General features: G+C 41.8%; 1 protein-coding gene across 1 annotated transcript in view; it reads right to left on the bottom strand.

The window, feature by feature from the left end:
• Window positions 1-27376, bottom strand: part of MACO1 (macoilin 1) — a 58549-nt gene extending 31173 nt beyond the window's left edge. Inside the window, exons 1-4 of the mRNA XM_074976166.1 lie at window positions 27291-27376; window positions 6765-6906; window positions 3904-4030; window positions 364-487 (exon numbers count right to left, since the gene is read on the bottom strand). Coding sequence (XP_074832267.1) covers window positions 364-487; window positions 3904-4030; window positions 6765-6906; window positions 27291-27370 — 473 coding nt within the window. The 5' untranslated portion in view covers window positions 27371-27376. The remainder of the gene's footprint in view (window positions 1-363; window positions 488-3903; window positions 4031-6764; window positions 6907-27290) is intronic.

The following is a 27376-nucleotide window of genomic DNA, read 5'->3' as shown; positions in this document are numbered from 1 at the left end:
CTGTATTTATAACTCTGTTTCCTAAAAGCATAAGCCAAATGATAAAGGTTGATAAAGTAGATTTATGCAAGATTTTATATTTATAGAATTTCTAAGATTTGTTTTAGGTATCCCATCATTTTATTTACCTCACTGTAAGTATTTAGCAGACACTGAAATGAAACTAACAGCAATGCATAAGTCCCGTTTCCTGCATCTCTCTTCTATTTTACTGCCTTTTGTCATCTGTATTTCATTTCTATGTCAGTGTTAATGCAATTGACAGTTTCTTCCTCTTGATGGTAATTTTTGCTGTAAATATTTAGCTGGTTTTGTTAATATTATGCTTTTATATCAACATAAGAGAAGCAAAGGAACGCTTACCAGTGTGCAGCAAAAGGACGACAAAGGTCTACGTGAAAGTTTTTGAGATCTTTAAATCTAATTGCCGCTTCAATATAAACAAAAAGTATCCACAACGATACTGTTGGCAAGCACACACCCCTCTCTATGGAGAAAAGACAAGCATCAGCAATAGATTAAAGGCAACAAGTACTTTTACATTCTTCTTTCAGAAGACTCAAATAAATGGAAGCTAGTTAAGTGAGATGTAAATCTGGAATTAAGTAAAGCTCTTGCTAAACAAATAACTAAAGCTTTTTGAAATTAAGATTTTAGATGTAAAGCTGTGTGTTATCATCTAGATTCAAATGTTAGGTACCTCAGAAAAACAAAATAAGAGAAAGAGAGACATATCTGATATTGTCTTTGCCTAACTTCCTACATTATGGGTGAACACAAATGAGAAACACCACAGAACTCTGAGGCAATGTTACAGTTTATTATCAAGGAAAGGTTATTAAATTAGACTGAACCAGTAATACTCATTCAGATACCTCTTAGTATCTGATGTGAATATGGCTAAAGTAATATGCGAGAGAAAATCTGGTAGCTCAGAAGACAAGAGTGAGTAAGTATAACACTTATTATCCAACTGATCAGTTCCTCTCCAAATGCAGGCAACAGTCTCCTTGACACAACTGATTAAGTGAATGTTTGGGAGCCCCTGCTGACTTTCTTTTGCACTGCTCTCAAATTTTACTTTTTCATTAGTGCAATTAGGAGTCACACAAAATGAGGGCGATAACTTTCCTTCTCCAGTAGAACAAAGAATTTGCCACTTGTAAATATTATTAATCTGACATGTAGGGATTGCAGGCCACTTTAAGGTGTAACCTGTTACCTTAAGTAGGCATTGTTCTTTGTCAACCATCCATGTCATCCAGCAGCAGTTTGCTATACAGCTTTCCATCTGCATGAACACAACTTTTGAGCATGGATTCTCAACCTGGTGGAGTCATGATACTCCAGGGAGTTACCATCCAACCTGTTCATAATACTAAATGGGAAGGGCATTCCAGCCAGACTCCAACACAGAAGAGCCACTGCTCGGGTTATCCAGAAATGGTGATGACAGCAGTATTTGAATGGATAGTTTAACTCAGCAATCACCAGTGAGAATAAGGTGACCATCCATTCCGCACTGGGCAGGACAGCCCTGTATTTGGGATGCCTTCCTAGAGTTCCATTTTATTTTAACAAAGGGACTAACTGCCCCGTATTTGTGCAGCAGCTAGGAGCCGGGAGCGCATGGGCCTGGCTGCCATCTGGTTCCTGGGTCCCCATAGCTTGGGGAAGTAGGGAAACTGACCGGCACTGCTGTGCCTGGCTCTGGGCTCCTGCCACTCATGGGAGCGCAGCACAACAATGCTAGTCAGTTTCCCAGCTTCCTGCTGTGGGAGCCTGGAAACTGACCAGCGCTGCAAAGCTGGTCAGTTTCCTGGCTCTTGTGAGTGACAGGAAGCCGGGAACCAGACAGCAGCTGGGCTCTTGTGCTCCCAGCAGCTGCATCTGGCTCTGGTCTCCTTGCCACTCACAGGAGCCAGGAGACAAGCACAATTGGGTCAATCAGTTTCCCGGCTCCCTACCACAGCAGCTAGGAAACTGATCAGTGCTGCTGTGCCTGGCTCCAGGCTCCTCACCGCTCACAGGAGCTCAGAACTGGACTGGCGCAGCTGACCACTTCCCAGTTCCTGGTGGTTCAAGGAGCCACGAGGAGCTCCAGCATGGGGAAATCACCTGCAAGGCTGCAGCTGGCTCCCAATGCCACAAGGCATGGGGCAGCTGGGAGCTGCTGATGCTGCTTCCCACAGCTAGGGAGTAACCCACCCACCCAGCAGGGTGACAGCCCCCACAGGGCAGCCACTGCCTGACTCAAGGTGACCATCTGTCCCGTTTTAGTGAGGACACCCCCCAACAGGGTGTCCCTTATTTAGCCTACAGGAATATGGTCACCCTAAGAATTTTAATGATTTATTCTGGCGCACAGGATATAACCATAGAACTCCCACTGACTTCATAAGTATTTTATGAATTAATTCCATACAACTCTTGGAATGTTTTAAATGATCTCAATAGGGAAAGCCAACACTACGTTTAAGTTACTGCTTTTAGGGTTCCCAAGTCTACTGGCACAGGTAATACTCTTCCTGGAAAGCGAAAATCGTTTGAAAAGGTCAACCTTGGGCAATCATTTAAAATATTTTTTTAAATTCTGTATTTCTTTTAGGATTGCTTAAAACATTAAAAATGGACAGCAAATGGTTCTCAGTCTCTTCCACTGGGCTCTCACATACTCTTACTACCAATGATTAAATTGTTGGCAAGATGCTGCCTCCACCAGTGGGTTGAGAAACGCTCACTGCAGTGTTGCTAACACTTGTGATTTTACGATATTTGGTGTTTTACTTAAAGCTCCCAGCTTTTTCAGGAGTGTGAATAGGTGATAATCTTCACATTCTTTATTAAAAAGCCCTCTTGGCTGCAGAGAAAATTTTGAAAACAAGAAGTTTTGTGCCACCTTATAGATTAACATATTTTGGAGCATAAGCTTTCATGGGCAAAGACCCGTTTCATCAGATGCATGAGTGGGGGGGTGGTTTCAGAGGGGTATTTAAAGAGTGGTGGCCCAGTAAAAGGGAGGACCAGAGCTGACAAGGTCTATTCAGCAAGGTGGAAATGGCCCACTATCAATAGTATTTATCAAAAGAGGAAAAAACAAGTTAGATCAGACAGGGGGATGTGAGCCTTTGTCAGAGTCCAATGGGAGAAAATTTTGAAATCATAACACGAGTGCACCCTAAGGGGTTAGAAACCAAATAAAAAACCCAAATGTATTTTTAAAATATTCTTAGGATTTTTAAACCAATCATAAGTTTTTAGGATCTGATTCTTTTTTTAAAAGCTTGGAATTAGCAACACTGTCATGGCTATAAAAAAGTTATTGTGACAAGTGGTTTAACCTGCAAATATTCATGGTGTTAGATAAAGTAATCTTTTTATTAAAAACGTACACAGCATCGTCTGGTAAACATTTTTTGTCAGTGAAAGGGGTAAAATATATTTGCTTCATCATCAATCTCCCAGTTAAGCATCTCTAACCTAAATAGAAACAGAAACAGTACTGTTTGACAAAACTCCAGGTTTTTTTTAATATTAATGCTCCAAATTTCCTGAGTTAAAACAGTTACTCAGCAAGATCAGGCATTCATAGCTAGTTTCTGCTGTTCTGGAGATTCCCCTAGATATGCTTTTCATGCTACTAGTTAAGGTGACTGTTAACAAAAAAAAAAAAGTGAATAAGAAGAAGTCTCAAATAAAAGTCATTGTGTTAAGGTTATTTTGAAATTAAATTTATCCATTCCCACAAAATAGAGACTTAACCAGGCTGTGAAACAAATGGAAGGCACAACTCTAGCTGAAAGAGCAAACTGGAATAAACAAATTGTATTTCTTAAATTTTGCTATGCAACAGTAAGATTTATATTTAATGACTATGTTGTAACTAAGAGAATGTTGACTCACCTGTGTGCCAGACATACTGTACCCATACATACGTGCTGGCAGCAAAAAATAGCCATTGTATTGGTATGAAGAGCAGACATATTATATTGGATGTGAATGCTACACAAACAAAAAATACTGAAAAGGCCTGAGAAAAGGGAAAAAGAAAACATTTTAATGGTTCAGTTACACTCCAGAAGAAACTACTACTTTATATACTAATTGTGAAGTACAGAGTGGATGACATTAGGGTTATTTCAACATCAAAAAGTTACTTATAAAATGGGACAGACTAACACAGCAATCTGATTGGCTGAAAGGTTCTAACCAATACATTTATGAAATAAACAACACCCTGCTAATAACTGTGTAGGTTCTATGCACTCTGCCAGCAGTGTGTGCAAATGTGTTACTCTGTATCTTCACAAAGGGTCCTGTTGCATTTTAAACACTAACAAAATGATTTATTAGCTGATGAGCTTTCGTGGGACAGACCCACTTCTTTTCCAGATCTGGGAAAGAAGTGGGTCTGTCCCACGAAAGCTCATCAGCTAATAAATCATTTTGTTAGTCTTTAGAATGCTACAGGACTCCTTTTTTGTTTAGCTGCAGGCAGGATTTCAACTGTCCTGTTGACAGGCTTTGACGTTACTATAACATGCACTTCTGAAATCTGGTACTCTCTCGTCTGGCAACAACTGTGGTCCTGCTGGACCATGGATGTTAACAGATGAGAGAGTAGTGGGATGTGCAGAAGCCCCTGCCAACAGCATGGGAGCTGGGGCCTGAAGCCCCTGCTGGCCCTGTGGTGGCTGGGAGCCAGGACCTACTGCCTGCCCTCTGGCAACAGGGGCTGGAAGACTGCCCCAGGGCTGGGAGCCGGAGCCCCTGCCCGCCCCATAGCAGCCAGAGGGCAGGGGCTGGCTGGAGCCCCATGGCAACCCCTTGGATCCTGGGCTGCTGGGAAGGGAGGCTGCAGGATGGGGCTGTCGCAATCCTGGAGTGCAGGGATATCTGCCCACAGAAGTCCTACACCTCCCCTCATCCGGCAAATTCTCTTGTTTGTGAACTCTCATCTCGTGAGCATGCCAGACAAGGGAGGTGCAACCTGTATATTATCCTTTTGATGTCAACAATGCCATTTTGTGACAGCACAATTGCAAAAAAGAATTACGTATTTAAATGGATGAGAACATCCAGATTATATTAATGGGATAAAAATATAAGGATGTAAAACCTGGTGCTTCAGTACATAAGCCAAATCACTGAAAGCAGCAATGAAGAAACTTTGTTTCCACTGCTTGATAGGACACTGGCCTAGATGGACCATTAGCTTAATATGATATAACGTTTCCCATGTTCTGAGGCATTCAGAATCATCCAATCCTTTCTATTCTGAAGTGCTAGAGACACTTGGGTTTTGGTTTCTAGTCTGATTACAGGAGAGGTGTGTAGTTATTTGACTACAACTGCAAGGCCAGCCCACTTGTGTTTCTCATATGAACCACCAAACCCCCTTGTTAGAACATTGAGAAATAAGGCTGTTAAAGCTATTAAGTGATTTATAAATACCAAATTGTAATTTAATGGAATATATTCTCTTCCCCTGGGCATTACTGCTCACTAAAGGCATTGAAGGCATTTAAATATTTGAACTATACTCCCAAGATTTTTGAAATAAAGATTACCCAGTGGTGAGTAACAATCTACATTAAAGCAATAGTTTTCAATTACTTTTAAAATATGTAATCCTCACAGTGAAAAACTGACAAATCTTTCTTTTTTTCACATCAAACCATAAAATTTATAATTATTTCCCTTACTTTCAATTGCAAGTTAATGTTATGAGTGGATCACTATTACTTTTTTAATAATTGCAATTAAAATCCTATTTATTGTTACATTCTTACCGTTAGATAGGTCAAGTACAGTAAAATACAAATTGTGAGCCAATTTAAATTATAGACACATTGTCGTTAGGAGCCACAGCTGCGATTTCTGAGGGAATTAAAGCTCAAATTTTACTGGAATTCAATGGAGCTGGGCACTTAAATAAAGCATTTTGTTAAACATTGATAATATTCTGAATGCCACATTCACTGCACATATAAGTAACACCACAGATTATTTAAACATAATTTAGATTTCACCATACATTTTCTATTTTTAAATGTCCGTCAGATTTGTACAACAAATGAATCAATTTGAGGAAGTTGCAGCAGAATTATAAGACCCACAAATTTTCAGGTAAGGAACATGGAAGGAAGAGAGAGAAAGTACAACACAAAAGAGTAGCCACACAATCTAACCCTCATTACCATAGTATAGGAAGGCCTCACAATATTTTTAACCCATTTACACTTGAAACACCCGATAGGAGGTAAGAATGCACTATTATTCTCATTTTAGTGTTAGGAAACTGAAGTGTGAAGAGACTAAATGATTTAAACAAGGTCAAACAGGAAGTCTGTGACAAAGAAGGAACTGGAACATAGGTCTCTCAAGTCCTAGGTTAGTGCTCTGTTTGGCCATCCTTTCTTTCAAGAGCAGTTATCAGTAAAGCATGCTGAGTTGGTTGTATGAGGGTACTTGATGCCAGACCTCTCTCATTCTTACAGGGTATAGCAAGGTCACAACATTGGCGAGTGCCACATTTATGAATTCAGGTATTTGTGAACAGCCTCACTTCCCCGGGGCTCCGGCATATGGCCCCACCACTGGTCTCCGCCTCTGCCCGCTGCTACCCAAAGCTACCTGCCCTACCCACGAAATTCAACATTCGCAACAGTTCTCAACATGGAATCCTCGAGAACGTTGCAACCCTACCATAGTCGCTATCAGAACCAGAAAATTAATTTTTAAATGTTTTCTGTTACACTTACCAATCCCTGGTATCTGAACGAATCGTAAACACTCCTGATGAAAAGCCAAAATGGCCACAGATATTCAAATCGGAACTCCAGGACAAAATCTGCCAGCAATACTAGTGCCCACACCACCAGGAATTTCAGGTACAGAAATGTACTGTAAAGAAGACAGACAACTGATATTAATTTGAGAACTTGCAGTTAAGAGTGGAATGACAAAAGACAATATTGTGCTGATAAAAAAAAATGTACTATATACTTTTCTTCTCAGAATAGCTTTCGTGTAATGGGAGGGATAGCTCAGTAGGTTGAGCATTGGGAGATTAATCCTTGGTGGGGTAGAGGTGGGGGGTGGCATTTAGGGATTTGGGGCAAATAGATTAAAAAACTGTCAGGGATGGTATGGGTCCTGCTGTGAGTGCAGGGGACTGGACTCAATGACCTCTCAAGGTCCCTTCCAGCTCTATGAGACAGGTATATCTCCATATATAACATTATCACCTATGTAAGTAAACAGACATTTGTTCAAACACAAGCTGACTTGGGTTAATGGAGTCTCTAAAAATTACACAAAATGCTTTTGAATTTTTGTTTTTACAAAGTGGCAAAACACAACTTTTATTGCTGTTACAAAATGCTTTATGGCAACCTCTTTCTTGAGCATGATCTTATTTTTTTTTAAATAAAGTTTTGTAAGCAGCTGGTTGACTATTCAAATTCATGTGGTCATGGCTGAAAGGTTCCAATTTTTTCTAATTTGTATCCATATTAATTTACAAAGGTCATGTAATTTTCTGTGTTCTCCCAACGTAAGAGCTACAGAAGTTTAGTTCTCTCCCTCAAGCACACACACTTTTATAATGCTAGCAACTTAGAGCTCACATGACATCATACAACTTCAAAAACAAAAAAAGAATTAATACAGATGCCTATTGTGTCTCATAATACTCTTTTAAGCACCGAGGGGGGGAACTTTCTTGGTGCAGGGTCACTGACCCACCAAAAATCTGTCAGCAGCCACCCACAAGTGAGAAGCAAAATACGCTTCACTTGGCCCACATAACTCAGGGTGTGGGCAATGTTCCCTCTAATCTTTTCCACCTGATTTTTTTCCACCCAAGTGCAGAATAATTTTATGTACACTGAGGCACAGGCAAACGTGCATCACCAGTAGAAATAAAAAGCCTAGTTGTGGGTGCTCTGCTAACTAGCTGTTCAGAGTTTGAATCTCTCCTAAGCAGCTGCACAAGAGCACAGGTTACAGGGACTCCCTTTGTGCTCCAGTCCCGTGGGGCAAGGGTGCCGAGGGCTCAGAGACTCTCTCCGTAGAGCTGCTGCAGGGGGAAGCCTCACTGCGGGATGGATCAATGTAAACTGGGGGCTGGACTGGGCCCATGGACCATAGTTTCTCCAACCTTGCTTTAAAGTAAAGAGATTGATTTTTAAAAATGGGAATATGGAGATACAAGTGATCTAAGATCACAAAGGCTTTGGAAGAGCCAGAAAAAGAAACCAAATAGCCCAACTCTCAATCCAACACTTCAACCATTGGACAAAAGAGATCTCAGAAGATTTTGAGACAAGCTGTTCAGAGACTACTCAATATTTATTCAGGTCATTATTACAAGAGTTATCACATTAATCAGGGGCTGCCACCATGCTGTGGCCCACTGGAAGATTCAGGCAGGCTCCCTGCCTGGCGCACCCCTGGAGGCCACTCAAAGCAAATAAGTTGCAGGGACCATGTGCTTCTCTGAGTGATGCAAGCCTGGAAGAAAGAGGAAATTTTGCCTGCTAATGCCACCCCAGAACAATCCCCTCCCAGATCCTACACCCCTCTACAGTCTCCCAGGTCAGAATCATCTCCTATACCCATACCGCCTGCGCCACACACCCAAATGCTCTTCCCCAGATCACAATACCCTCTTTCACCCCACACCTCCTCCTCATTCTAGTCCCCTACCCCAAGCTCCCTTCTGCCCTCAACCTCCATCCCAGTCCCCACACCTCCTGCATTAATATAATCAAAGAGTGTGGTGCTTGACCACTTACCAAATTCTTGGAGTAGCCCTCCATCAAAAAATATTGCTGAACCCCAACATTAGTTAATATGTTCTGCTACATCAATGAAGCTGGCCAAAAGAAACATGGCAAGTACCAGAAGTAATGAAAATCAGAGCTCCATTATCTCAAAAATATGACCTCTCACTGCATTGTGTGAACTTGTGCAACAAGGTGTTTGTGTAAATATACATAATATAAACATCCTTTTTTTTTTTTTTTTTTTTACCAAAAAGAGTGGCTCTCCCAAAATATCCTCAAGCAGTTATCTTTGTATCACAGGACCATCAAGCTCAATGGAACTTTGCCCTGTGAAGTCTACCTACAAACTGCCAAGAATTAGCGTGTGTGATGTTGCATAGGACTGTCAGGTTTCTGTACAGTGCAGAGCCATTCATATTATCTGAGAAGTTTACATAAGCCTTCGTAAAAGATACAGAAAAGAAAGCTTGTGTGAAGAGCAAATTTACACCTAAGCAGAAGTTCTCTAGCACCTGAATATCTGTTAGCCCTGAAGAGTTAGTGGTGGAAAGTAATGAGCTTCTTTCCTATCAAGTAGATCACTTCTTTCCATTTCATTAAAATTCAAAAAGGTTCTTATCTCAGAGTGATGAAGCAAATTATCACAGAAAGAGAAGCCATTATCACTTGCCAGTTCTCTGACAATTATTCTTGTCTAGAGAAAAGCACCACCTAGGGTTTTCACTGGGCTAATTGCTGAGCAATTGCACACCTTTTTTGCTATGTGCACCAAAGATAATTCTCTGGATGGCCTCCATTAACAACTATTTTAACAAACCAACCCTCCATGCATCTCAGAAACCTCTAACCCAAAACTATTTAAATAATTCTTTAAACAGCAATGCTGAAGTTCCATATTTATGCAGCCATGGAATGACTGTGGTGTGGAGGCATCCTTCAGTCTGCATAGACTATGGATCGCGCCCTTTAAAGTTTCAACTGAGGACTTCATTTACAGCATCTATTTGACTATGAAGACCCACATGAGAGTGACAGTCCTTGCTGCATCTCTTGCAGATGTAGTGGGTGTCTGGCAAGTCCTTATTGTGCTTTCTGTGTGCTCGCTTCTCCTCTGCTAGCTGTCTGATCTTCATCTCGCCCTTCTGAAGGCCCTTGTGTAACCCCTGCCTCCATCTGCTGCGGTCGTCTGCTAGTTCTTCCCAGTTGTCCAGATCGATGTCTACCTCTCTGAGGTCTCTCTTGCAGACATCTTTGTAGTGCAACTGGGAGGTCTTTTGCCAGAGGCTAGCTCACCATACAGGATGTCTTTTGGAATCCTTCCATCATTCATCCTGTGGACGTGGCCAAGCCAGCGGAGTCGATGCTGCCTGAGGAGGGTATGCATGGTTGGGATTCCAGCTTGCTCGAGGACGGCGGTGTTGGTCACTCTGTCTTTCCATGATATTCCAAGGATGCGCCTGAGGCAGCGCAAGTGGAAGACGTTCAGCCTCTTTTTGTGGCGGGCATACAGGGTCCAAGTCTCGCTGCCATAAAGGAGGGTGCTGAGGATGCAGGCTCTGTAGACTTGCATTTTGGTGTGAGTGTACAGCTTGTTGTTATTCCACACTCTCTTGCCGAGTCTGGACAGAGTTGTGGCTGCTTTTCCAATCCTCCTATTTAGCTCAGTGTCCAACGACAGGGTGTCAGTGATGGTGGACCCGAGGTAAACGAACTCGTGGACGACCTCTAACGTATAGTTGTCAATGCTGACTGATGGGGATTCAGCAACATCCTGACTGAGTACGTTTATCTTCTTTAGGCTGATGGTAAGCCCGAAGTCCTTGTACGCTTTGGAGAACTGATCCAGTAGTTTCTGAAGCTGGTCTTCTGTGTGAGACACGACAGCAGCATCGTCTGCGAACAGCATGTCTCTGATGAGGACTTCTCGCACCTTAGACTTAGCTTTCAGCCTTGCAAGGTTAAACAGTTTCCCATCAGATCTTGTGTGCAGCAAGATGCCCTCTGTTGTAGATCCAAAGGCATGCTTCAGGAGGAGTGCGAAGAAGATCCCAAACAATGTCGGAGCAAGCACGCATCCTTGTTTGACGCCGCTCCTGATTCTGAAAGCATCCAATAATGCGCTGTCATATTGGATGGCTCCTCTCATGTCTTCGTGGAACGACTGGATCATCTTGAGTAACCGTGGAGGACAGCCTATCTTGTGGAGCAGTTTGAACAGACCATCCTGCTGACCAAGTCAAAGGCCTTGGTCAGGTCGATGAAGGCTATGTAGAGTGGCTTTCTCTGCTCCCTGCACTTCTCCTGCAGCTGCCTTAGAGAGAAGACCATGTCAACGGTAGACCTCTCTGCGCGGAATCTGCACTGCGATTTGGGGTACACCCTCTCAGCAATCTTCTGGAGTCTGCCAAGGATGACGCGAGCGAACAGTTTACCAGTGACGCTTAGGAGGGAGATTCCACGGTAGTTGTTGCAGTCGCTTCTGTCTCCTTTGTTCTTATACAACGTTAGCATTGCGCATATCCTGTGGAACCTCACCCTCTTTCCAGCACAGGAACAGTAGCTCATGTAGGGGTTCCAGGAGTGTGTCCGCGGCACATTTGATTACCTCTGGTGGTATATCACCCTGACCAGGGGCCTTTCCTGCTGCAATGCTGTCGATGGCTCTCTTCAGTTCATCCACAGTCGGTTCTTGATCCAGTTCGTCCATTACTGGTAGGAGCTCGATGGCATCGAGGGCTGCGTCAACCACAACGTTCTCACGTGAGTACAGCTCGGAGTAGTGCTCAACCCAGCGCTCCATCTGTTTGGCTTTGTCAGCGATGACTTCACCAGATTTGGATTTCAGAGGTGCCATCTTGTTCTGGGTGGGTCCTAATGCCTTCCTCATACCCTCATACATTCCTCTGAGATTACCAAAGTTGGCACAGGTCTGGATGCTGCTGCATAGCTGGAGCCAGTGGTTGTTGGCACAGCACCTGGCTGTCTCCTGTACTGTTCTTCTGGCCTCTCTAAGTGCTTGCTGGGTACTCTGGCTCGGTGAGCGTTTGTACTCCAGGAGTGCAGTGCGCTTCTTTTCAATGACTGGAATCATCTCATCGGAGTTAGCTTCAAACCAGTCGTTCGTGTTTCTAGCTCTTCCTCCAAACACCGACAAGGCTGTGTTGTAAACTGTATCCCTCAGATGTTGCCATTTGGATGTCGCATCGGCATCCTCAGGGCCGCTGCGCAGATGTTCCTGGAGGGTCTCTCTGAACTTTTCAGCTTTCTCCGAGTTTGCTGTCTTTCTGGCGTCAATGTGGGGCCTTCCAGCAGGTTTAGAGCAGTACATCTTCTTGGGTCTCAGCTTGAGCTTGGAGCAAACTAGCGAGTGATCTGTATCATAGTCAGCACTATGATAGCTGCGTGTCAGAAGGACGTTTTTGAGGTTATTACGCCTAGCGATGACCACATCTAGTTGATGCCAGTGCTTCGAGCGTGGGTGTCTCCATGACACTCTGTGCTGTGGCTTCGTTTGGAAGTATGTGTGTGTGATGCACAGATTGTGGTATGAGCACAGTTCAAGGAGACGCTGTCCATTGTCATTCATTTTTCCCACATGGAAGTGTCCTAAGCAGGAAGGCCATGAGGCCCAATCAGCTCCAACTCTTGCATTGAAGTCACCCAAGATGTACAGTTGTTCACGAGCAGGTATTTGCGCTACAGCAGCACTAAGCACGTCATAGCACTTGTCTTTTACTTCTGGTGTGGCGTACAGGGTTGGAGCATAAGCACTGATCAGGTGGACAGGACCGGCGCAAGTTTGAAGTGTGATCCGAAGAAGTCTTTCTGATCCGCCCATGACTAAATCAACCATTTGTAGAAGGGTGTTTCTGACAGCAAAGCCAACACCATGCTCTCTGGGTTCTTCTTGGGCTTTACCCTGCCAGAAAAAGGTGTAGTCCTTTTCCTTTAGAGATCCCGAATCTGTGAGTCGCATCTCTTGCAGTGCGATATCAACTCTGAGCCTCTTCAGTTCCTCGTTGATGACAGCAGTCTTGCGGGTGTCACTGATGGCCTGAAGATCTTCAGTCAAGCCGGTCAGCATGGTCCGCACATTCCAGCAAGCAAGCTTAAATTGTTGATGTTTCTCATTTCTTGTTGATTTTCTTATTGGTTTGCCTGGTGCCCAAATTTCAGTCACTTGTCAGGTTCAGGAACCTTAAGCCTCACGCACCCAGAGAGGCAGGTGAACTGTGGCGGGACAGTACCCTATTGGCTGGGGGTGTGGAAACAGAGTGCTAATACGGCGGTTTGAACCAGGATGTGAACTTTCTGAGTCACTACAAGGGCTCGTCTGCATACTTGGCTTAATCTAATTCTTGACCTTCCTCCCCCTCACCCCCCGATTTGCTCACCTTGATCTTTTTTTTTCTGATTTGTCCTCCTTGATTACTGTTTTCGGTTCTCTGTGCCTTAAATATTGAGTCTGTTCTGGTATGGCTATGGTCTGAAGAAGTGGGTCTGTCCCACGAAAGCTCACCTAACAAATTATTTTGCTAGTCTTTAAAGTGTTACTTGACTGCTTTTTGTTTTGAGAGTGCTAATATATTTTAGAAGCAATTAGAGAGGTATTGGTAGGAAATGCTAGTTTGCAAACACATAAGCAGTAATCAGATTCCCTAACCTATAGGTTCACACTTGTCCGTGAAGTGCCTGGCACTCAGCTGGCACTATACAAATAAATACATTATATATTTCCTCCCCTTTTACATGAATGCAGAGATGTATAGACTCATTCATAGCGCACAGAAAAGATACTCCAGTAATACATGTTACAAAAGGAATATTGGGGTGTACAAGAATTGAAGTGAAAGAGGTCAGAAACAGCTATGTACATTGTATGATGCTTCACTGGAATACACAATCTATGCAAATTAGGTCAGACACCAAGATTTAAGACTGCGAAAATACCACACCTCCACCTTAATTTCTTGTAATGGTTGGGTTCACTCGGTTAAGTTACATGATTATATGGGATGCAAAAGTGACATGTGTGAACCCTCACGGTCTCTCTGTTTCACTCCATTCTACTTGGAGAGAGAGGGAACAGCTGGTATTCCCTCTCACCTAATGTGTTACTAGATTATTTACTAAAAGCCAGGTTTTGAAACCTCTACTCACAGGCCGTGTCTACACTACAGAGTTCTGTTGACAAAACTGGGACCGTCTACACACAAAAGGCATTTTGTTGACAGAGTCTCGACAAAACAGAGCACTTTCCCTGACAGCGTTATTCCCCTCTGCATTGAGGAATAATGCTTCTGTCGACAAAAGTACAGTGTAGATGCTGTGGGACCCTTCTGTTGACAGACAGGCCTGCCGGTTCACCAGGAAGCCCTGGTTGCAGACCTTCTGGTCAGCCATTCTGTCAAGAGTGCCAGGCAGTCTGACTGCTCTCTGTTGATGGAGAGGATTGCTCTTTCGATCTGCTTTTATGTGTAGATACAATCTATTGACAGAAGTTTTGCCAGTAGACCTCTTCTGACAGTCACTTCTGTCAATAGGTTGCTGTAGTGTAGATGTAGCCACTCTGACTAGTCCCATTCAAAGAAATTAATACATATAAGAAATCTACGATGCATGAGGTAAAAAGTTTCATCATCTGAAACATTCCTAGACTAAGTCATTTGCAATGTTACTCTGCTTTTAAAATAATATTTTTATAATACAATTTCAAAAACATTTTCCTGTGTCTGTGGTTGAAACGCTTACACAAAAGAATGAAAATATTTGCATATATTTCAAATACAATTTTAAAATTATCCTAATAAATGTTAGCTGCCTAAGTCAGGGGTGAGCAAAGTGAGGGATGGGTTCCCTCAGGGCGCATGAAATTTCGTAAGGGGGATGCAGCACTATTGGCTGCTGGGTCTCAAACTCATTCAATCAAAAATATTGAAATATGTTACACGTGTTTTATGTATGTGTATTCACAGCTATATACTGATTAATTTGTTTTTATAGTCTACATATTTATTTTCTTACACAAGCCAAAAGGGTATTTTTTTTTTCCTATGAACATAACCAAACTTTCTATCACTTGGGATTACATTAGACATGCCAGAGGGGGGCCGCTAATTGTAGGGATGAAAAATGGGGTCTAATGTAAAAAGTTTGCTCACCCCTGCCCTAGTTTAACGTCCTAGCACTTCTTAGGTGGTTGCAGCATTGTCAACAGCGTTGCACTCAAATAATGCCCTCAGAGTACAGCAAAACAGTAGCATGACCACATAAACCTTATAACTTTAACTTTCTTTTTTTTTTTAATTGTGCGGTAAGGTGAGTTTTAGTTGTACACTATGTTGTATTACTCTGGGGTTAAATTCAGTCTTTGACACAGGACCTGTACAAAGATCCTCCATGACAAAGAACCTCTGCAACACTACTTAGGTATGATTTTGGACAGGTTCTACAGTTTTGTAATAGAATCTTTAAATGTCATGTCCCTGGGAAGCAGATTCCATCCATGTCAGTTCTGAATACACCACTGGATTTACACATAAGTAGATCCAACAACTAAGAACCTTCATGCAGATGCTATCACCACTACTAAACTAAAAAACCAAGATGGCGAGCACACATTGCACTTGGGGTTAGGTGGGGGATGGGAACAAATGACATGTATGTGCAGTGTGGATACAAACTTAATTACCCAGGTTAGGTGTGTTATTTGAGAATTCCATATACCTAGACAATTTTATTTTTCAGTGAAGGAAGATATTTTTATGTCATTATCTATCATGAGTGCAAATGTACCTGACTGCCCCATAATAGCACGTTTGGGAAACAAAGACATTTGACACAGTGTGCACTTTTCTGCAGCTGAAGTCCATAGTAATGGACACATGTTCTAACAAGTTAGCTTTGCTAAGTATAATGCAAATCTTGTAATTATTTAGTGTGTCTTGGAGTTAAAACTTTCTTATGCACAGCTTTGGAATACAGCCATTAAACTCTTAACTCATGCGGACTCTCCCCATCTTTTCAAGATAACCACTTACAATGTAACATGTTTAATAAGGTTACTCACACCAATATTAAAAAGTCAATTTGTTCAGATGTCTGTTGTTATGCAAGAAACTCATGATAATTAAGAGCTTCATCAGATAAGACGAACACACAGATCACACACACAAATACACATTCTGATGATCCTACGTGGGAGCTAAAAACTAACAGGAAACTAATTCTGTTTTTGATGCTGGTGATTTCTTTCACTTAGTTGGCAGTGATCCTTAAGGCTAAGAAGAGAGTACCAAAACCCTTGCATGCAGTGGTTCTACCTAGGTAGGCTGAACCTATACTTACTATTCCCAACAAATTCTACTGTCTACTTAACAGTTTTGTCATCCAAATTTGAGGGGCTAAGTAGACAAGCAGCACCATCCCCAATGCTGGTGTGCATATACGCTTTAAATATTTCAAATACCTGTGGATGTACATGTAACCTTCAGCTCTATTAGAAACAATATACTAAGATCTCTTTGTTTTGGTAGTCTAATCACAATTGTTAGCTTGTTCCTTGTGGCAAAAATTAATTAAATAATTTTCCATGATGGAGTTACTAACAATATTTCTCAATTGCTCATCTTCTTTCCTTGGTTTTGTAGTATTCCTCTCCATTGCCTTAAACTTTGTACTCTTCAAGCCCTGATATTTTCTGGACACTATTCTTCCTTATAGTCTCTCTTTGTTATTTAGCCACTGTCCCTAATGTGCCTCACCTCCAATATGCTCATTTTGCCAGACACCAAAGCAATACCAGCTGTTTTAATTGTATCAGCCATTTATTATCTATGAAACTCTCATATTCATTGATCTTTCTAAGCACATCCACATATCTCTGCAATTTTGACAGCTGCTGTTGTCAGTATCCTCACTTACAGATAATATTTATTGCAAAGAAAAATGCTCTTTAACCTTGTCAGTCCCTCCATATGAGAAAGACTCAGGTGTATCACACTTCACCCATTTTAATTTCCCAAGTTAGTTTTTAGTATAAAAGAGAAAAACCCTGCATGCTCAAATTGGTTGTAGATAATTATCCAGCATTTCACATACAACATACCAGAAAATTAAATATCATACAAAAAGCTAAATTTAGTGATCTGCCCAACAACTGGCCAGGTAAAGGCTTTCCCTATAAAAGAGGGATAAGGTCTGACTGTAGAGTGGAAGACCAAAGGGGATAAAGACAAAAGATGTAAGTGCTGACCAGGGTACCGGAAAGGTTGGATACTAATATACTCATACAATGAAAACGCAGTTTCACTTCAAACCTCACATTGTTGTTCTCCCTTACTATTTACAAAAAGTCAATTCTTCTCCATTTCTTCCAACATACCAGAGGCGCTCCCTTATTTGCTCATTCACTATTTTCCCCTTACTATTTGCACCACTCCATGTGTGTGTGATACAAGGTAATCTTTTTTCAAATAATTGATAAAAGTTATTTTACAGTCTGCAGCGCATACAGAATCCAAAGCAGTGGCAAGCTGCACTGCTCCAATCTATTCCTTTATGATTTGTGAGTCCCAAAGGTGGCAAAGTGAATCCTACCAGACTTGATGGCATGTTTCATTTTGCAGTCTGACTCACATAACACAATGGAGTGGAAGGCATCTTGAGATGGGCAAAGTGCCAAATGCAGGGGTAGGCTTCAAAGAGGTGACATGTAGCACCTATGCAGAATTACTAGAGCTCAAACAATCAGTCAGCAAAATCTCAAGCCTGTCTAGCTGATTCCAGCCAAAATACTTTGGATATTTAGGGAATACGAAAGGAGAATTTCAGATGAAAAAAAGGCTTTATAAGTTCAAAGGTGATTTTGGGGAGAAGGGGTACAGAATGGGGAGGAACAGGGTGAGCAGAAGGAAAACAGTAGAAAACAGGACAGAATATACACACGACATGAAGTCAACAGATGGAGGTTAACAGAAATTTATATACAAAATATTTTACAATAAGGAAGAGAGATCTGAAGAATCCAAAGAGGGACTTGCCCTAATACTAAATTAGTGCATTACACAGAGAAAAATAGAAAAACCTCTCTGTTACTAGAAAAATCTGTGTATAAGAAGAACGAGAGTAAGGGAAGTTAAAATGGTAAAGGTATGCATCTTTTACAGAAATTCTGGAAGCAAACATCATACTATGCCTGAACTGTTGACATGCATTTGGCTGAGTAAATTATTGTAAATACCACATAGTAATACTCACAAAACAACTCAGCTGAAAATACCAAACTAAAAAAAGCAGGTAAAAGTAAAGCAGGAAGTGGATATGCAATGTGTGCAGAATGAGAGAAACATTCAGAGGAAAGCAATACCACCTGTACTATTAGGGTTCGCATAGTACAACATTTGAATTTAAGCCAAATTATATTTGCGACTTGGCTTTAAGGTAAAAAAAAAAAAAAAGGTAGTAGTATTGATTTCTAACAGACCTCCAGGGCATTTTGAGAGGAGTGAATAGAAAATGTTCTTCTGTTAAGGTAAGATCATTAAAAAGTGCTACATTGAATCATCATTGGGAAGAATCATTATGGATTAAAATAGCCTAAAGAGAGACCATATTCTTTGAGTTAGAATGTACCTTTTTATAGTTTTTGAGCTGCCAGCATAGTCAAATGCTTAACAGTTGGTTTTAAATCGAATCAGAAGTTATGTAGAAGACAGACTCCAGTGAATGTTTTATATGTATATAAAAAACGATCATCACCAAGAAAAGCAACACAAAAGCACTGGACATTCTGAGGTACATATTGTCCTCACCTCACATGTGGAGCTCCCACAGATCATTTGAAGATTTCAGACATACACATATCCTGCTAAGCATTCATTTGGCTGGCAGCCCAGGAAAATGCCTGTTCTTGAGGGCAATGTATGGTATTTAAAAAAGGACAGCACTGAATGCATATAAAATGCATTAGGCAAAGTTGATTGGAATTCTATGATATAAAAGGAAAGTCAGCTGAAGTGGAATTTAAGCCAATTGTAGAAACTGCATTTGGAATTCATCTCAAATCTAAACCAGCTATAAAACTGGTATCAAGTGTCAACATGATTAAGTAGGGATATAATGAGCAGTATCAGCAATAAAGTAAGAATGAGGACTTGGAGGACTAATAAAAAGCCAAGAAACAGCAAGTTAAAAGAAAAAAAGCTTGGATACTTTGATTAAAAAAGAAGACTATAATATATGCATGGTACAAAGGGGAAAAGACCTGATCCACTCAAGAAAGATTGTAAAATACTGTCAATGGGTAATTTTTAAAATGGACATGCAGACTTTGACTGTATTTTATGGAAAAGTAAAGGAGCAAGTGCTTCTTAGCAAGTGCTAAGAACTAGAGGACACCAAAGGGAATTAATGGGTAGCAGGTTCAAAACTAATAAAAGAAAGTTTTTCTTCACGCAGTGCACAGTCAACCTGTGGAACTCCTTACCAGAGGATGCTCTGAAGGCCAGGACTCTAACAGAGTTTAAAAAAGAGCTCGATAAATATTTGGAGGTTAGGTCCACAGATGGCTATTAGCAAGGGGTAAGGTATGGTGACTAGCCTTTTGTTGAAGGTGGGAGATGGATGGCAGGAGACAAACCACTTAATCACTGTCTTCGGTTCACCTCCTCTGGGGCATCTGGCATTTGCTACTGTTGGCAGACAGGATACTGGGCTAGATGGACCTTTCATCTGACCCAGTATGGCCGCTCTTATGTTCTCTAGAAAGTTGACCAGAAAGAAACATAGTATATTTAAATTGTAGTGAAATTCTTTTGAAATGTCCCGTTAATCCTGCAGTACAGCAGGGAACTCTCTCTCCTGCATGTAGTACTGATGGAGTCCTAGCCTATCCAGGTTATCACAACACTTCAGAAGTAATGATCACTTTAAATTGTGAGACTGCACCATTGGCATCTGCAGCTTCAACTGCAGTACACAAGCACAAAGCTGCCAGCCAGCATGCCACACTACACAGCACTTAATTGTGGCCTGAAGTAGCTTCAAATTGTAAAAGAACCATATAGCTACATCTACACTAGTCCAAAACTTCGAAATGGCCACGCAAATGGCCATTTTGAAGATTACCAATGAAGCACTGAAATACATATTCAGCGCCTAATTAGCATGCGGGCAGCCACGGCACTTCGAAATTGACGCAGCTCACTGCCGCGCAGCTCATCCAGACAGGAGTCCTTTTCGAAAGGACCCCACCAGTTTTGAAATCCCTTTATTCCTATCAGCAGATAGGTTCCAGGGGTCCTTTCGAAAAGGACCTCTGTCTGGACGAGCCATGCAGCAGCAAGCTGTGGCAATTTTGAAGTGCCGCAGCCACCTGCATGCTAATGAGGCACTGAATATGTATTTCACTGCTTCATTAGTAATCTTCAAAACGGACATTTTGAAATTTTGGGCTAGTGTAGACACGGCCTATTAAATGAGAAAAAAGGAAGAGGGAGGAAAGCAGAAAAGAAAGAATGGAATGGAAGAGCCAGGACAGCAAATGTTGAAAACTGGGGAAGAGACAAAAAGCACAAGAGGTAACCAGCTCAAAGAGACATAAATGCATCTTTCTTGAAAGACTGAGGCCCAAAAGAGCTGACTTCATACACAGAATGAACATTGAAAAAAGCACTGTATAGTTACATATCACAAATTCTGTATTTTAAAGTCCTTAAATGTTGAAACTAATTAGTTAAGTAAAAATATTTCACAAGTTTTCATGTAAAAACAGTATGTAGTTAATGAGACAGGAAGTTTACATTTTCACATGTAAATTATGATTTGTCATTTCTGATGGTCTGTTCTACAAGTAATTATGCAGAAAAATTCCTTTCCTGTTGCCAAAGATATGCTGATTTTGGGACTCCACATCATCTGTAAAAATGAAAACCATTCACTGGAGAGAGATGAGAACCACCAAATTTTAATAGTTCCAACTCCTCAGTCTTTAGTCACTAAAAGGTATACAGCTTCCAAGCAACACCTTAAACCAGGGGTGGGGAACCTCCAGCTTGTGGCTTTCCTGCGTCTGGACCCTGATGCTGGAGAGAGGAGCCCCAAGCCTTTGACCAGTGGCAGGGTGAGGAGCCCCAAACCTTTCAGGCTAGGTTGGACAAGCGGTGGGCCGACTGGAGCAGTGGGTGGGAGGACAGCACAGAGCTATTTGTATCCAGGAGCTCTGCCCAGGTAAGCTGCATCCCCATCACCCAGACCCTACATCCCTTGACCACTTTTGCACCCTCCTCCTACCAAGATCCACTCTTGCAGCCACCCTCCCACTCAGGCTTCCCAATCTTACCCTGCTCTTATGTCCTCCCTCCCAGATCCCACACTCCCACCGATTCCTCCCTTCCAGAACCCAAATCCTCAGTGTGCTCCAGCACCTCCTCTCACCCAGACCCCCATCCTGCTCCTGCACCCCACTACTGCCCAGACCTCATGCCCCAAACCCACCTCCTAGCAGCCCCATCCAACAATGAACCCCTCATTTTTGGCCCTGCTCCCAAGGCTCTGGGGCTGGTATCTTCTGAATATGACAGAGGAGTTAGAACATCTATGTACCTCACTTTCAGGTAGTTTAAGGCAGGTATGGGGAACCCTTTTTGGGTCGGGGCCACTGACCCATAGACAAATCAGTTGGGGACCACACCAGTGAGGGTTTGGGCTCCCCACACCTGCCTTAAACTACCTGAAAGTTACGTACATATAAGTTCTAACCCCTATGTCGTATTCAGAAAACTGGGAGGAGAAATAGTATCATTTTCTATTAAATCTCTAACAAAACTTCAAATGTATTCCAGATGAAATTCCATATTTAAATCAAATACCTGTCCGAATGTTTCCATAACATATTGGGTTACTGCAATAACTTTATAAAAACAAACATAGGGACTAGCTTACATTCCTTCCTTTGAAGTATTTAAAATTTTCCATTTGACATATACTTAATTTTATTTTTAGACTAGCCTTCTCCAATTTCATCACAGATATTTAATTGTTAGGTTTTATTATTAGTGCTCAACCACCAAACCTAGGAATAACCATAGGCAAACACTGCTTGTTCATTGTAACACCTAGCAACAGGGGGTCCCTGACACTGGTTGGAAGCCTTCAGATGCCAATGGAATAAGAAAATGAAAAAGTGCAAGACACATTCAAAAATATGAAGATAGAATCACTCCCTGTCTTACAGAATTCAGTCTAACAGATACAGACACTTATTAGTGGAAGGTGAACAACAAACAGATTTTTAATAAAAGTCAACTACATTCAGGTTAGACAGCACAGCAGAAGTGGGTCGTCAAGAGAAACTCAAGTGCGCAGTAAGGGGCCCTATAAATGAGCTCAGAGAGGTTAAACTATGTACAGGAAACAAATGGAGAAATATTTGTAGTATGCAACAATTGCTAAATTCAGTAATAACTTTGCAGAAATCTTGGGTTGCTGAACTGGTGTAGACATAGCCCAACACAGATTTGAAGAAAAAAATTGCCTTATAAACAGTAGTGGCCCTCTTCTCCCTTTCTGTGTTCCCTTTACATACAAGAATAAATTTCACTTTACCAAAAATACTGCTCTGAGCACTTAGGTGAGCAGGAATCTCATAAATGTCACTTGTTTGTCATAAAAAAACGAAGAAAAAAATGCCTTAGGCATATGTCCAGTTATGACCATAGAGACAACATTGCATTACAGAGGTTTTTGTTTTTAATAGAGTCATGATGCATTCAAAGGTCTTTGTTTCACCTATCAGCTTTGGAAGCCTTATTTCAGCAACCACAAAACCTATTAATTTATCACTCTGATATTGTACAATTATTACTGCCTTTGTTGGAGGGTCACGGATATTGTTTAAAAATCTTGAAAGTTTAAGAACTCTGCTCAGTCACACAACAATCTACTTACATAGCACCTAGAACCCTACAATTGGAAGGGATCGCGAGAGGTCATCAAGTCCAGTCCTCTGCTGTCATGGCAGGACCAAGTGCCATCTAGGTGATCTCTGACAGATGCCTATCTAACCTGCTCTTAAGTATCTCCAGTGATAGAGATTCCACATCCTCCCTACACAACTTATTCTGGTGCTTAACCACCCTGACAGTTGGGAAATTTTTCCTAATGTCCACCCTAAACCTCCCTTGCCGCAATTTAATCTCATTGCTTCTTCCTTTCATCAGAGGTTAAGGAGAATAATTCTTCTCCCTTCTCCTTGAAACACTCTTTTAGGTACTTGAAAGCTGCTATTCAAGTTCCCTCTTAGTCTTTTCTTTTCCAACATAAACAAACCTCTTTCTGTCTTCCCCCCACAAGTCATGTTTTCTAGACCTTTAAGCACTGTATTGCTCTTCTCTTTCCTAACATATGCTGAATTGAACTAAGACTGAAAAAGATGGGAGGGAAGAGAGACAAGAGAAGAGCTGAGAAATAAGGAAAGAGCATTCTATCTCAAGCATCTTTTGTTAGTTAGATAACAAAAACCTCACACATTCCACATGACTTACCCTGCCTCTTTCTGGAATAATACATGGAAGCTGCCTGAATTTTAACAAACAGAAGATGTCAATATGAAATGAAAACCAAACAATTACTACAAGAAATGTGATGCTCTGTATTGAAGATCTACCTGCAGCTAGCACAATTGTTTGATTTTTTTAAAAAAGCAACCACCCCCCGATATTCTCCTCTTCCCCCCTCAAAAAAAGTTCTTATGTAAGAGAAGGTAAATAAATGCTGAATTTCAGTTTAAAAACAAATCCTTGTAGGATTCTAGAAAGGTTTACATATATATATATATATATATATATAAACTGTTTTCCAAGAGACTGTTACCCCTAAATATTACCTTATAAACCAGAGGTGGCCGTAGTTACTGACCCTGACAATCTTCAGAAGCGCAAGAGCTAGGGCACACCTGCTAGGATTCAGGGCTTCGGCCCCATGGCAGAGGCCTGTCAGTCTTAGGGCTTCAGATCCACTCCAGCTAAAGCTTTGGCCACAACAGGTGTAACCTGCTGATCAGAAGCTTGAAGTCCCCCATCCCTGCTGGACAGAAGACCCTATGCCACCATCCCACTGAGAAGCAGAATTCCTGATCCCCCAGCCCTAAGTCTAGTAAGTGGAAATTGGGGGGGGGGGTTCCGTGAGCCTCATTTCAGTGATAAAAGAGCCACGCGTGGCTCACAAACCACAGTTTGGCCACCAATGTTTAACTACTTTGTAACTTCCAAACTGCGCAACTTCCAAACTATTTTGTTATTCTGCTGTAATTAACATTGTTCTTAGATTTTCAGTCAATTTGACATGAACAAGACACTCAACAGACAATGGAGAAAAGACTCCAATGAAGAAACTAGTAATAAGTCTGTTCTTTTCTGAAAAAAAAATTGTTTCAGAAACTATCCAATATATAATTTGTAAATAAAATTTATAGAAAAGGAATTTCAGATACCAGCCAAACATAAAACAGGTATACTTTGAGAGTGATATTATTACTCACACAAGTTAATTTTAAGCAGAAGATCACTACAATGAGAATTACAATTTCCATATTGAAATTAAGTAAAACTGTGGGAATTTCATTATATCAGTGTTCTCTATGAATTGGCTCACTTTTCAAAGCTCATTTTGATATTATGCACATTTGCTCAGATCTTCCACCTACTGCACATACATACTTTAACTGAACTATAAATATAAATGAAACATTATCACAGCTCATACTTTTTGATAATCAGCATTTCAGAACTATCAACAACAAAATTACTCTTATTCAAGAAATGTGTAATTACTGCATACCTGAATTTGACACACCTATCTTACTAGCTCAAAAACATTATTTCCTCCTAACTGGTTAGGGCTTTGGTTGATTGTATCTTGCCCTCTATGGAAGCTACTAAGTTTAATACTCAAAGCATACTTTACATTAATTGTGGTCTTTAAAATATTCTTTAAATTAAAGCATATTTTTACCAAAACAGATGTTCAAAAAAGATTTTTTAAGTGTACCTTCTAGAATATGCCAATGAACGCAGTTATTTGACATCATGTAAAAGTCCGATACATTTGCCATCTTTAAGTAACACAGATACTCTTACTATTGCCATTTTATTTAATAAGTTAAGATATGCAGTTTCATGGAACACAAGCACGTTCAAAACTCTTCTTGACCAAATTATTGACCTTTATTTGTTTAGCAAGTCTTTTTCTTGAAGTTTCTCACTACTTCAGCTCCAGGGCCAGAAGTTCTAACATGGCAGGTGCTGGCAACTGCTGGCATATTTTACCACCAACTCATCTAGATTTACTCCGGGCAGTAATGACATATGACTTCATATGAAAAACGCTCCAATATTTTCTATTAGTCGTGCAGCTCCACAATGTTGGGGAATTTTTAAACGCAAAAAAAGTTCCGTGGAGATACAGTTCTTCAGCATACGAGGGTTATATCAGGAAAGGGTAAACACACCCTTGCCAGGATGGAAGGGGCACCAATACATAAGAGGAGAGGCAGAGGGGGAGATGAGAACGATCATGAGCAAAAATTTCCTCCTGACAGTGCCTTCACTCACAAAAAGAGAAAGTCCATCAGTTACTCCCAAGCATCAAAATCTCTAATGCTCTTTAGTCAAATTTTATAGCCATTCAATTTTTGCCCAAATGTATTGATAGTACTTAACTATCTATTCACAGTTCTGTTAAATAATATGTCTAGCACGTAAACACAAGCCAAAATGTTAATGTTTACAGTAAAACAATCAACAGATCTTTCAATTTGAGATTTTCTTGCTCTTGTTTTAATTTATGTCCCACATTTACCACCAAAAAACTCTGAGTTTAAAGGGACACATGAACTTGTAGTCTAGCAAATTTAAAAAAAAGAGATAAGGGTCAATGTCATGGACTGCATCAGAGGTTGCTACCATTTTTTTAACCCAACCACACTTTCTCACATTTTAAAAATAGCTATCATCTCTATTGTGAAAAACACAACAGGAAAAACAATGAAACTGGCTATAAAAGCCACAAACCAAAAAGTCAAAACCACAAAGTCAACAAATATTTCTCTCATCTTCTCCAGTTACGCTAAACTTAGGTGTACCTTGTAAGATTCCATGCTGAATTATGTTTTAAATTAACCATGTCCCTTTATAGATAATTTACACTAATTCTAATTAAAATAAGCAAATTTACTCTTCCAAATGCTTCTTTAAAAGTCCTGTGAACTTCAGAATATAAAATCATCATACTAAATGATGTGCCAGTATCACTTCTTTCTAGCAGAGGTTTCATCCCTTATATAAAACCTAACTCTTTAAGCTTGATCACGTGAGATGCTGCTGTCCCCCAAAACTTTGCATTCATAATGCCACTCACACTCACGCAAATTCATGCTGTCATACCTTTTGAAATCACATTATGTATTCTGCTCTGCATGTTGAGTACTCTCTTGAAGGATGTGGAGAACTCTCCCCAACTACTATTTCTGACTGTGTTAGCCCCTAATTTGTGCCCATGATGCTAATCCCCTTTCTACATCATGGAATGTTTGAGAAAGCTAAATATGGGGGAAAAAGTAAAAATCTCGGAACAAATGTTCCCCAAGTTGCTTCCTTCAATTAGCATCAACAGGACCTTGGCCAGCAGCTCCCACCCATCCCAACCACTCTCACCCCGATTTATACAAAAAGGATAGGGTGGGGAAACCAGTAGGCAAAAACAAAACAGCATCTGAACTAAGTCTGTAAAAAAGAGCAGGAGGAGGGTAAAGGTCCCAGGCAGGCAGTTGTTGAGAAGGGGGTTCAGACCCTGGGCAAGACGAGGGGAAAGGCACCTCTGAGAAGAGGCACGGGGTGCGTGGAGAGTGGGTAGGGGGGACAACGGGACGAGACAGAGATGGCCTGAAGAAGGGAGAAGAGGGGAGAAGCGTGGCTAGAATAGGAGGCAATGTGCCAGGGAGGTGAGCGCGAGACGAGCCCCCTACAGAGGCAATGGGGGCTCCGAGGTGACAACGTGTGTTGCTGGGGGAGGAACAACGTGCGGGAGCGGGAGGCGGGAACCCCTGGGCACAGACAGTAGGGAAAGAGGGGCCCTGAAGGGAGATGACACTGAAGGAGGGCGGGGGTGAGAGGCGGAGTCCTTCGGGCTCGGCACCGGGCAGCCAACCCCCTGGGCCCAGAGTGCGGCCTAGCGGCGACTGCCGCGCCAGCAGGGGCCCAACTCCCCCGCGACTAGGCGGCGACAGGAGCCGGACTGCGGGAGGGGGGTGTTCCGCCCTGACAGGCCGCGTCCCTCCGGTGGGTGGGGAGCGCGCCGCCAGGGGGAGGGGCAGCCCCTGACAGGCCGGGATCCCGAGGGGAGGGGGAGCGAGAGAGCGGCGCCGCGGCCGGTGAGAGCCGGGTCCTGCTGCCGGGGCAGGGGAGGGATCCCGGGGGAGGAGAGCGGGAGTCCGGCCCGTACCTGCCGTAGATGCCCTCGGTGATGCGGTTCCGCTTCAGCGGCCGCCGGAGTTTGCTGCAGTCCGCGCTCCGCCGCTTCATCCTCCC

This window comes from Carettochelys insculpta, chromosome 24, assembly GCF_033958435.1.
Source record: "Carettochelys insculpta isolate YL-2023 chromosome 24, ASM3395843v1, whole genome shotgun sequence".
Classification (NCBI taxonomy): Eukaryota; Metazoa; Chordata; order Testudines; family Carettochelyidae; genus Carettochelys; species Carettochelys insculpta.
The sequence above is the reverse complement of the archived record's forward strand: the minus strand, read 5'-3'. Positions and strand labels throughout refer to the sequence as shown.